The sequence below is a fragment of the Grammomys surdaster genome, unplaced genomic scaffold (genome assembly GCF_004785775.1).
Source record: "Grammomys surdaster isolate TR1022 unplaced genomic scaffold, NIH_TR_1.0 142, whole genome shotgun sequence".
NCBI classification, from domain to species: Eukaryota; Metazoa; Chordata; class Mammalia; order Rodentia; family Muridae; genus Grammomys; species Grammomys surdaster.
The window spans coordinates 6,989,133-7,001,697 of record NW_021604600.1 but is presented as its reverse complement, the minus strand read 5'-3'; the positions used below and the strand labels follow the sequence as shown (position 1 = coordinate 7,001,697).

At 41.9% G+C, this 12,565-nt stretch overlaps 1 protein-coding gene across 2 annotated transcripts in view; it reads left to right on the top strand.

Moving 5' to 3' along the window:
• The window catches only part of Xpo6 (exportin 6), a 99,348-nt gene that overhangs the window by 74,074 nt on the left and 12,709 nt on the right, over window positions 1–12,565 (top strand). For both annotated transcript variants that reach the window (XM_028764133.1, XM_028764132.1), the window contains exons 13-15: window positions 383–542; window positions 4,715–4,807; window positions 10,966–11,110. In XM_028764133.1, coding sequence (XP_028619966.1) covers window positions 383–542; window positions 4,715–4,807; window positions 10,966–11,110 — 398 coding nt within the window. The remainder of the gene's footprint in view (window positions 1–382; window positions 543–4,714; window positions 4,808–10,965; window positions 11,111–12,565) is intronic.

The following is a 12,565-nucleotide window of genomic DNA, read 5'->3' as shown; positions in this document are numbered from 1 at the left end:
GACAGCCATATGCAAGGGCAGCAGAGCTAGAGTGACTGAGCTCACAGATAGTTCCAGCAATAGGACCGTGCTGGCTTCTTATTTACTGGACTCACCCATTTGCATGTCCTTTTTCTTAGGTTGGTAATGCCATAACTGTACCAGTATCAAAAGGAGTCATATCAGGACTGTCCCAGGCTGTCTGTCTGTGTCCTGGGTCCCTGGAGCAACATAGATGAAGTTGTAGGTGGAGGCTGTGCTCAGATGTCCTATTCTGTACTGGGAAGCAACTGAAGATTTTTACTGTTGGAGCATTAGTTTACCCCATTTGATTTGTTTTGGAATGGTTGCTTATTACAACTAAAGCTTGTTCTCTGGAAAACTGAGAGATGTTGTGTTCTAGGTCACAGGCTGAACATCACAGCGGAGAATGACTGCCGGCGTTTGCACTGCTCCCTGCGAGACTTGAGCTCCCTTCTGCAGGCTGTGGGCCGATTAGCTGAATACTTCACTGGGGATGTGTTTGCTGCAAGGTTCAATGATGCTCTCACAGTTGTGGAGAGGTAGGTCGACTGTGCCATGCACCCCTCTTTCAGAGTTCAGCTCTCCTTTTTATGGGAGGGCAGCATGTAGCCCTATCATGTGTCCTTTGTCCTTTCTGTCATGTACAGGTTAATATGGAGCAGACTGCCATTTGCTGTACTGAGCTTTAAGTCCCTCATCAGCAAAACAGTGGGAAAGTTTCTTGTAGTTTTACTATGAGAATTAAAGGCACTTCATGTGGTGTAAAACACAGAACAAACAGTAAACACAAGCGAAGCTGTAACTTCTCTGACAACCTTGTGTGTTGCTATAAAAATGGTTTTGGACTCAGAAACTCCAGGTACAGTCAAAGTCTGTCAAGAAAGCCCTACTGGAGGCTCAGATATTTTGGTCATCCTGATAAGCCCTTAGAAATAGTGATTGTGGGAGTGATCACGGAACTTTGTTTATTTATTGCCTTGCTTATTCTTTGACTATTTGTGTTTGTTTTGCTTGTTCCTTGACTATTTGCATCTATTGTATTGCTAGTTCTCAACCTAGAACTGACCTTAATATTTGCATGTAATTAAAATGGTATAAAAGCAAAAAGGAGGAGGAGAGATGGAATAGGGGGTTTCTGGGGTGGGGGTTGGAGGGGGCCGGGACAATACTTTGCAAGCGACAATACTTTGCAAGCGGGACCTGAGTTTGATCTTTAGAACTAACATCAAAAAGCAGAAAACAAACAAACAAGCAAAAAACAGTTAAAAGCAAAACAAAAATCAGGTGTAGTAATGTACACTTGTAATCCCAGCTCTGGGGAAGGAGATACAGGCTGATCCCAGACAGCCTCTCCTACTCAGTGGGCTTCCCACTGACTCTCTCTCCTTCCCTTCCACCCCCCAAAAAAAAAATAAGAAGGAAGAAAAAAGGAAAGTACCTGAGGAACAGCACACATGGTTGTCCTTTACACCGACATGTCACTCATATCCATGAACTTATACGTGTACACGTACACACTCATGCACGAGACGGAGGCAAGGGGGCAGATTTCATTAGTCAACAGCATTCCTTCCCATGCACGCAGCTGGCGTTAGAGGTCTAGGTTTTTCAGGGTTTGTTCAATTCCTTCAGGCTACTGAGAAAGTTGTGCAATCTATAGTCCCGGCTGGAGTTTGGGTTCTAGGAGAGAAACTGAGCTATTTGCTTGGAAATATCTCATTCAACTGCCCAGTTCTCCTCCTAAAGATTTTGGACACTGAAGGACAGGTGGAAGTGTTGGGAGCTTTGAACAGGCGAGTAGTGAGTTTCCAGCTATGTAGGCGCATGTACAGCTTGAAGCCCAGAGCCTGATGCTTTAATTCATGGAGTGGCCTCATCACTGGTAACATACAGGGAGACAACCCCAAGAACTGAGTTAACTTTCTTACCAAATTTCTTACTTTGTTTATATGAGACAAGGTCCTATTATGTAGCCTGGCTAACCTGGAACTTACTATGTAGACCACCAGGCTGTCTTCTAATTCATAGAGATCCATGTGTCTCTGCCTCCGAAACCCACTCATACCAAATTCTTTTTTTTAAAAAAAATGTACATTTTAGCTTAAAACTGAAAATAACTGAGAGTTTAAAATCCCTTAACAACAAAGTTAAAGTTAACGATAGTAGTAGTGAATAATGGCGGTCTGTGGTAATAGGAGAGTTACGAGTCGTCTGACTCTGCCTCATCCCGTTTTACATTGTGAGAGGTGAACCTTGCCGTTTTGCGTCTGAGTTGATGTGGTAGTGGATACTTTGTTTGGTTTATGTGTTAATGAGAAGGAACTTATGATTTTAAGAGTTCAAATTCCAGGCTTTTCCCAAGCTACAGAATTTTGAATTCTAGAGTCTAATTTTCTTCTCTGTCTTATGCTAGGCCTGTTTTCACCAATGATTCAGTAAGGATAGAGTATGTCTTCCTGTCTGAATTAGTTAGCCAGTAGTGAATGTGGCTCAGTAAGCAATTTAGACCTGTATGTCAGTCGGTTTAACTAACACTGGTGAGATGCCATCGAAGAGCCTGAATCATTGTAAAGCCTTATGCTTACAAACCCATTACAGAGTTTAGGTTTGCAATCTCAGCACTTAGAAGCAACTGCTATTTTGTCTGCATCAGGACTAGTGTGTACAGTTAGTTGGTGGTGATCAATGGCTTTAATCCTAGCAATTGGAAGGCAGAGGCAGGTGGATCTCTGAGTTTGATGCCAGCCTGGTCTATAGAGCGAGTTGCAGAATAGTGAAGGCTACACAGAGAGAGACTCTGTCTTGAAAGACCAAAAAAAAAAAAAAGGACTAGTATATGAGAGAAGGCTTTCCTATAGTTTCACGGTCTGACTAGCCAGTCTGATTACCAGTGTTCTCTTCTAGATCACATAAAGCTTGATATTACAGTTGCCAAACACATAGTAAATTACATGTTTAATGTACACATGATTTAAGGAGTAGAGCTCCAGAACACTGGGAGAGATGGCTTAGCTATACTGTAGGCGGCAAGGACAGGAGAATGGTTGAGACTTGCTGGACATCAGCCTAAATAGGTATATCAAGAGATCCTATTTCAAGAGACTAAAGTGAAGAAAGCTAGAACAGAACACTTAGAAGCCATCTATGGCCTCTGTGCTTGCATGGCACACGTACACAGCTGTGATTTTAACACTTGCTGTACACAGTGCTGTGTCACTCACTGATAGTTGCTTTCATTCCTGTTACAGCATAACTTCTTCCTAAGGCTTTCTGTTAATGACTTGACTCTTCACTTGTGCTTTCTTGACTCTGTGGAAGTGCCCTTCACACTGTTCTCCAACCCTTAGACCATTTATGGTTTCCTTTTGGAATAAAGTTGTACATTCCATACATCTGAGAGGGACATTTTCCAGAGCACAGGCTTCCTTTCTTCAGTGCTAAGCTCTTTCAAGATGGTGATTTCCAGCCCCTCTCATGCCTTGGCCTGGGACCAAGCAGCTGCCCCTGTAGTGACCTCCTCAGTTGAGAGGTATGCTTGCAGAATTATATGGAATTGGCCAGCACTGCAATGCTGCTCTGCTCGCTCAGCTCAGAGAGGACAGAGGACAGAGGGCCTTCCTGCGTCCTAAAGGAGCTCTCTGCTGTGCCTGGTACTTACCATACACAGTGGTCCTGGAATAACCTGCACACTCGACTGCTTAACTGTCAACACCTCAGTTTATTCCAGAAAGATGTGCATCTGCTTCTTATATCATGTTATCATCAGTTTATCACCAACAATCTCTAGTCTTCGGAGAAGTTGAGAGAATTATACAAGGAGAAAAGGAGGGAGACAGAGGATGGATATGAACCAACCACCTAGATTCTAGATTCTATAGCAGACATTTTACCCTTTATTATATATTGATCCATTGTAAACATTGAAATTATTTTGTTTGTCATGCATATCTTTAGATAAATTGTCAAAAGAGCAGGCTTGCTTTCTTACAGTTTTTTTTTTCTTTATAAAATAGTGTGTATAGCTGGGCAGAGATCATGTGTGTAATCTCAGCATTTGAGAGGTTGAGGCAGGAGGATCAGAGGGACGGACCATCCTGGGCTATGTGGCAATACATTGCAAAAAAGAAAAGTGTGTACACACATGCACATGACATTAGATATTCATTCATAATATACAATCTAGAAAAGTGGAGAGGAAACAGTAGTCCATAATCTACCTACCTCCTCCATTCCACCTCTAGAGTAAATGGGCCAGCATGTTTTTCTGGTGGAAAACTTTTTCAGCCTTTCCTTTGTTGCCTGTGCACATATGAATGTGGCACTCTGTCTCTGTGTGTGTGTGTGTGTGTGTGTGTGTGTGTGTGTGTGTGTGTAGGTCAAAAGACAACTTGTGGGAGTAGGTTCTGTCCTACTATGTGGGTCCCAGGGATCAAACTCAGGTGAACAGGTTTGATGACTTTACCCATCGAGCCATCCCACCAGATGTTGGTTTTAGGCTTTTTGATAATATAAATGCTGTGGGGCTTTAGAAAATGGTTTTGTATCTAACCTTATTCACGGCTCTAGCTATTTTCTTGGATAGAATTGGAGATCAGATTTTTTTTTTTTTTTTTTCTGTCTGAAAGTTGGGGTTTTCTTTGACAACTTGTCCGTTTTGTTTGTTTGGGTTCTCATGCTTGATGTCCTTTCTCATCTACTCCTTTGTCAACAGGTTGGTCAAAGTTACTCTGTATGGATCTCAGATAAAACTGTACAACATTGAAACAGCTGTGCCATCAGTGTTGAAACCCGACCTCATTGATGTGTAAGTAAAGTGTGACTGTGCCTTCTCAAGAGAGACATTAACCCTACCTCCAGATGAATTGCAGTTACCAACAGTAGTGGCTGCCACACACAGAGGGAAAGTTCTTCATCTGACCCTAGAAAGACAGATTGTTGAGTATGGAGGGGTAAGTGTAATCGCTTAAACTAAAGAGAGCAGGGATGAGGTTCTACAGGGCAGACACTACAGGAAACAGCAGGCAAGGGTTGTGAAGTTGAGAATTGGTGAGCACTGAAAGGTACGTGGGAACGGTATAGAAACACCTGAGCCCTGCACCTCTCACCCTGCACGTTGGTCTCATTCACTGACAGAATTGGTGGATAGTGGAAACCCCAACCATCTCACACTCAAAAGATGCATCAAACAAGGGGCAGGGGATTTATGTGCCTTTTCACAGAAACTGAATATCCTCTAATTAACTCCACTTCTGACACTACTTGGTAGCATCATGTTGAAGATTAAGTCCCACGATAGCACTTCTTCATCTGTTTTCCAATGCCAGCTGCTACTCCAGCTGTGCTTCTTATGCTGCTGACTGATGGCTGGAAGTTGGGATGCCCATGTCTTCCTCTACAGATTTGGTTAATTTGCTGTAGTGAGTCTCAGAACTTGGCAAGACATATATCTAGCTTTATTAGAAGAGATGAATGGAGTAAGATTTATGAGAGGTTCTCTAGAGCCTCCCTGTCTTTCCTCGGCAGACTCCCTCTAGGAACCTGCATGTGTTCTGTGAGTGAGCAGCTCCGCAGCTCACACAGTGGTTAGTATGGAAGCATGACTGATTGGTTAAGTCATCAGGGAATCCTTTAGTCCCTTTACCCTCTCCAGAGGCTGAGTATGGCTAAAGTCCCAACCCACCAAGCACATGCCAGGTTCCCCTGGCAGTTTGGCCTTACCCTTGGCAATCTAGGGACTTTATAGAAATTGCCTTGCTTAACATATGCTCAGATATGTTGGAAAGGGTTGTTGAAAGTAACAAAAAAAGACTTTTGATTATTCTGAAGCTATTTCAGGAACTAAGGGCAAAGACCAAATGTTTTCAAGCAAAAGATGTCCTTTGCTTGAGGAAACATTGTAAGGATCATGGGAGCTATAAGCCAGCAATTGGTCTAAACCAAAACTCATTATTTTCCTTTAGATTTTAAGTTTGGTAGGATGGCACAGGGCCCAGATGTTTGTGTATTAAATTAGAATTTCAGGTTAATTTGACACTTGACTCAAGATACTTCATATAGAGTATGTAGATTAGGGAAGTACATAGAAAGGTTATCATCTGGAGACTGGAAACAAAACCTTATCCCTTATCCCTGTTAGATTGCTCAGGTCTAGAGCAGGGACTGATAAACCATGACAACCCCCCACCCCACACACACACACCCGTCCCCATCCCCATTCTTAGAAGTAGTGAGAAGAGGACCAAGCTGCAACAGTTAAGACCTTTTTTCCTATCCTGCCTGAGTCAGCAGTTAATGGAGTAGAAGAGGTGTTCCAGTGAGTAAGCAGAAGAAACAGACTTCTACATAGAGACTGAAAAGAAGAAAGAAGTAGAGTTAGAGTGGGCTGGGACAATAGAAATAGGATGCTTAGCACCCAGCTACTGTAGGGTATCCTTTGTGTAAAGCTTAAGTCAGAGGAAACTCATGTCTTTTGAAACTTCCCTCTGGGAAACTTGACTGTCAATTCTGGTTTTGCATTTGACAGACAGGTAAGCAGCTATGCTTCAGTTTGGAGATGAGGCTTTAGCTGAGTCTGTTGGGTCTGAGGGCAGAAGTTGAGTGGAGGACAGTGACCATGTGCAGTTTCAGCTTCATTGGAACATGCCATGGGCATTCATTTACATAGCAGCTGTGGCCACTCTGTACACCACAGCCACAGCTAACTAGCACTAACTAAGAGTGTATGGTTTGCAAGGCCTAAATAGTAAAACTTTGGCTTTTATAGAAAAAGTGGCTGACATACACCTTTAATACCAGCACTTGAAAGGCACAGGCAGGAGAATCTCTGTGAGTTCAAAGCCAGCCTAATCTACAGAGTGAGTTCCAGGATAGCCAGGGATTCATAGTGAAACCCTGTCTTGAAAAAACTACCCAACCAAAAGAAGCCCAAAACAAACAAACAAACAAACAAACAGGAAAGAAAAAGTGCTATTCACTTCAGCTGAAAATTAAATAAATAGAGGAAAGAGACTTATTGTAGTTTTATATTTAAAACATGTTACTTTCCTCTTTGAGAACTGGAGAAACTGTGTGGCAGCTCCTAAGCAAAGTGCTGGTTGGCTCTTGGTCAGGACAGCTTGCATAGGTAGGGTTGCAGGAAGCTTGAGAGCCCTCCTGCCTCCTTGTGGAACTCTCTGGTGTACATACTACATTGATTGAGATTAAGATGTTTAGATTCCAGCCGCTGGCCTCACTGGCCTTCTTAGTTTTGTTACTTAGACTCTAAGTAAAAGGTAGAGTGGTCAGTGTGTTCCAAATATAAAAAAGAAACCATCTTCCTGTTAAGAATTTCTAGATCTTCCTGCTTTGTGCTACTTAGTTCTTCCTTTCTTTCTTAACAAAAAGTTAGATTTTGAAAATTTAGAGAATATAGTTTAAAAAGGGAAAACAAAGACATAAACTGTAGAATAGAGTAAAAACTCATTTCCCTGGAGTTATGACTTTGGTTCTTGGGATTTCCTTCTGTGTTATTGCATACTTAGGTCCTTTTTGTTTGTTTTTGTTGAGCAAGTTGATACATTGTAGATAGGGTGTTACTTCACCCATAAACCCTTCAGGTATCTCCTAGGAACGGGCTACTTTATAGAACTATATTACCATTATAATCACTTAAAAAGCTGCAAGCTCTTCTGGTCTAGGCCCGAGCATAGAGCAGGTCTCAGGCGGCAGCTCTGTACCCAACCTCAGAAAACCGAGAGAAAGAGGGCCTCCCAGGAGCTTTAACTCAGGCAGCATCTCAGGTAAAAATGAATCACCCGTGATGTCTGCTGTTAGAAGTTCTAATCCAGACGCTGGTCTCTGAACTTATACTACTCAGACCTTTGAAGGGCCACTGACAAGAACATCAAACAGCTAGAGATTGGCATCACTTATCTGAAGAAATCCCTCGTTTCGCTGTCTGAAGAGACCTCCTAAAATCGCAAAGTTCCTTATTGGACTTGATTTACTCTATTACAATAGAAAAGGCTGTGTACAGCTCTTGACTGTGTACAGCCCTTAAAGAAGAATGTTGCCTTTACATAGACAAGACAGGGAGGGTAAAAGAGAACATGAAATAGGTCAGTGAAGGCCCTGAGAAAAATCAGAGAGAGAAAGAGTCAGATGAATGCTGGTACAAGAATTGGCTTTCAGCCTCTCCAAGGTTGTCAACCCTACTTCCTCCCATCTTGGGACCATTATTTGGGTTCTTTTTGCTTATTTCTGCTGGTCCCTGGGCCTCAAATAGGCTGACTAACTCTGTGAAACAACAGATAAATAATTTGGTAGCAAAACCTATTCAGATACATTATCATAAGTTAGCTATGGAGGACCACGAGACTCAAGATGAGGTTGTTACTCTATCCAGGGTGTTCCCCAAACCCATCTCCACCCAACCTAAAAGTGGGTACTAATGCCCCTAGACCAAGCAGAGAGGGGCCACCCAGAACCCCCTCTGACTGGCGATCTGAATTCTTGCTTAGGCTGCGAGGCTAAGCACTGCAAGGGAATATAAATAAAAGTTAAAAATATCTCTCTGGGTTCCCTGAGGGACAAGCCTGACTGCATAGGGGTTGGTGTCAAAAGTATCTCCTCTCCAGGAAAAAGACATTGGGATGGGTATGGCCCTCATGCCTCACTGGACAACGACAGGGGAACCGGAGCCATTACAAGGTCTCCTTCAATTACTGGAGGTCAGGCCTCTATCCCCGCTTTTGCAAGGTTAGAATCGCCATAGTCCTTCTATACTTAGAGAAGGGAGGAGATGTCAGGGGCAGCCCTGTTTACACACTGTAGGCCTAAAATCAGCCATAGGCCTAAAATCAGCAATAGGCCTGTCATACATGTATACTAACATCAAGTCTTGGGTCTCTATGGAAAAACATTGAAACAGATGGCTATAAGCTAATGTAAACAGGCAGCTTTTGTGGAAATTTACCAGCCCGAGTAGTCATAGACCTTGTAAATAGGTAGCCTTAGCAAACAATACCAACTTAGATAGGGACAAGTGAGTCATAGGCAGAGTCATAGTGACCTGTCCCCTGAACCTTCACCCAGCCGATGCCATGTTGTGAAAGATATCTGTATTCCCCCTGAATACCCATGCTCCAGTGTCATCCCCCTCCCCACATCCTGCCTTTTTGTATTTATAACCCCAGTGTGAATGAATTACGATTTGAGTAAAAATAAATAAATTATTTTTTAAAAAAAGCTGCAAGCTAATATCTAATTCACACACACATAGCTGAAGATTTGATCATGATTAAGTCAGTTTCCTGTAATCTAGAGTAGTCCCGAGTTATATATGGTTTGTGAGTGAGTAGAGGTGTATGTCAGAAAGAAAGAGGCAGACAGATACCACAGAGCCCCCAGGCCGTAGTTTACTGTTTAAAGAATATCCTACAATCCAGATTTAACACAGTTATTCCTGTTTCAGCCTTAGGCTAAGTGGTTGCAGCAAGATGGCTGCATTCTATCTTTAGGCACTTGGATCATTGTTGATGCTGTTTAATTTTGAAGTGATTTCTGTCTACGTCCTAGCTCTGTCCATGAGCAGGCTCTAGAAACTGTGGCACTCAAGCTGCCCCTCATACCTAGGACCTGCTGTTTAGCATAATAGTTTCTCCATTAAAAGGAATCAGAACTCCTTTGAGAAAATGTAATAAGTTTTGGGGCAGGATACTGCTGGAGAATGTTGTAGAGTCAGTAAATAAGGAAGTGGTTCCTGAATGTGTCTGGAATATGCAAGAATACACAGGAGCTGGCTCGAAAGGGGTTTTTCTGGTTATACTTGGTTAGAAATAAAAAAACAGTGATTATACTCTTTTGAGTAAAAATAATCTATATAGTTATACATTTTTTAAAAAAGATTCATCAGTTTGCATTGACAGTGTAACAGTGACCGTAAAGGGGTCTTCATGGTGTCCATATGATGGAGAACTCTTTATTTAGATTTTATCAGAATATCAACTCAGATTGCTTAGTGGTGACTGTAGAAAAGTTGTATGTAGCCTTGTTGGCTAGTGTTTTGAACTAGACTTCTGCCTTGCTTCTGTAAGACCTGTTTATCATCTTTGATGAGTTGTGACCTTTTGGAATTTTATATGTTCTGGGTCTTGTCTTGTTTTGTCTCTTCCTTCCTTCCTTCCTTCCTTCCTTCCTTCCTTCCTTCCTTCCTTCCTTCCTTCCTTCTTTCTTTCTTTCTTTCTTTCTTTCTTTCTTTTTCTTTCTGTTTCTAACTGACCTGGAACAGGCTTTGTAGACCATGCTGGCCTCAAACTCAAAGATCTGCTTGTTTCTGCCTTCAAGAACTAAGATTAAAGATATACCTGGCATGTTTTGGGGGTTTTGTTTGGTTGGTTGGTTATTTATTTTCAGTGTTGTTTTTAAACAGGGTTTCACTTTGTAATTGAGGCTGATTTGGACCTGGAGTGTTCTCACCTCAGCCTCTGGAGTGTAGGGGTCACAAGTGTGTGCTACCATGCCTGGTTTCATCGTGAACTTTAAGTGTTTATTTTATATATGTGTGATCCAGAGCAGCCTTGCAGAAGCGAAACACCTGAATGCTCCAGGTAGACAGATGCTTAGAGGGGAAGTTGAGATCTGGAATCTTCTGTCAAAGCTATATAATACCATTACTTATCTAGACCACAGTAAATTTTTACAGTTTTTAAACTTAGCACATTTCCTCTTATATTTGTCATCTTCTTAAATAAACTATGTGTCACAGAAAGATTGAGATCTGGTAGACATTTCGGAACTGCTATGTGTTTTCTCAGCACTGGTGGTCATATGCAGACAGTGTGAAAGGTGATTGATTCTGTGCTGTCACCATGTTTTGGAATGGTCTGCCCAGTGCATGGAGCTCTTGTCTTCTTCCCTGTGGAGACAAGCTCATGCCATCAGACTCCCCTGGCTCTCTGATCACTGCTTCTCTCCCTCCTGCAGGCACGCTCAGTCACTTGCAGCTCTCCAGGCCTACTCCCACTGGTTGGCGCAGTATTGCAGCGAAGCCCATCGACAGAACACACAGCAGTTTGTGACACTCATCTCTACCACAATGGATGCGATCACACCTCTCATCAGCACCAAGGTCTTAAGACAGAAAATGTTGTACCTTTTACCTAACTCTAATTCTCTCCATAGTCCTGTTTATCATGAGACCAAAATACTATCCTGACTGGTGTTAACAACTGTATTTCTTCATGTTCTCTTAAAAATTTTTTTGTATTACATTTGTTTATTTGTGCATGCACATGTGTGCATGAATGCCGCAGCATGCCTAAGGAGGTCAGAGAGTAACTGGTAGGAGTTGGTTCTCTTTTCCACTATGCTAGTCCGTGGGATCAAACTTTAGGTTATCAGGTTTGTGGTGGTGAGGACCTCTCTCTTTTGAGCCATCTTGCCAGCCCTCATGTGTCTTTTCAGTTGTAGTCTACATATGCTCAAAAATGACTTTTGGCTTTTACTCATAGTGAAAGTACCTACTCAGTTTTATTGACTAAAAAGTTTTACTACTGTTTGATCACATTCCTTGAAACAGTATTGCTCACAGTCAAGACTGGTGGCAATCCTTTTAGACATATTTCTATGATTTACAGACAGTTTGTAGATAGCTGGAGGTACTGCTGTTATTCCCTGCATGCCTTGCTCTCTTTTAAATAACAGAGCAACTTGAGGTTTCATAGTACTGAGTACTGTTTCCTTATGAGGATGTGTTTTGACTTTGTCATTGATAAAAAGATGCTCCCTTTTTGTCTGCTCTTCAACATATGCTAGAGGGCCTGGAGTGGTTCCCAGAAGTGAATTTGCTAAGGAAAGGTTATAGTTGTATAAAATGGACAGAACCTAGTAGTCCTCTAACCTAGTAAGACTGCTAACTTGCATGGCACATGAATTCAGGTGCTCTTGCTATCCTTGCACATATAGGCAGTTGATTCTAATGGGAGCCGTGTTGACTTTCTTAAACCTGTTATATTTATAATGGTGATTTCTAAAAGTTCTGATACCCCTAAGGAGTATGTTCCATAATTTACCTAGCTCTTGCTCCACTTTTAGGTTAATTCCATTGGGGGAAAAAGTGGACTGGGAATTTAGCTCAGTTAGTAGAGTGCTTTCCTTACATGTATGAAACCTTGCATAAAAACTGGTTTGGTGGTACACACCTGAAATCCCAGCATTCAGGAAGAGAAGTAGAATCAGGTCATCTTGGCTACATAGTAAGTCCAAGGCGTCTGGATTGCATGAGTCCTTGTGTTTAAATTAATAAATTTTCCCAATAAATACATTTCAAGAATGTACCTTCATTTTGTTACATAATTTCTTTAAAATAAATAGAGGTGTGTTAAAGGTTAGAAATATTTTGTGATTCTAGGAAATTAACATCCTTCATAAATCTTCAGACCTTGACTCTTTGGTATATGCTGTGCTGTTTTTTCAGTCTTACCCATGTTTGGTCCTTACTCTAAAAAGCTTTATTGGATGCAGGCATGGCTCATCAGGAGAGAGAGAGAGAGAGAGAGAGAGAGAGAGAGAGAGAGAGAGAGAG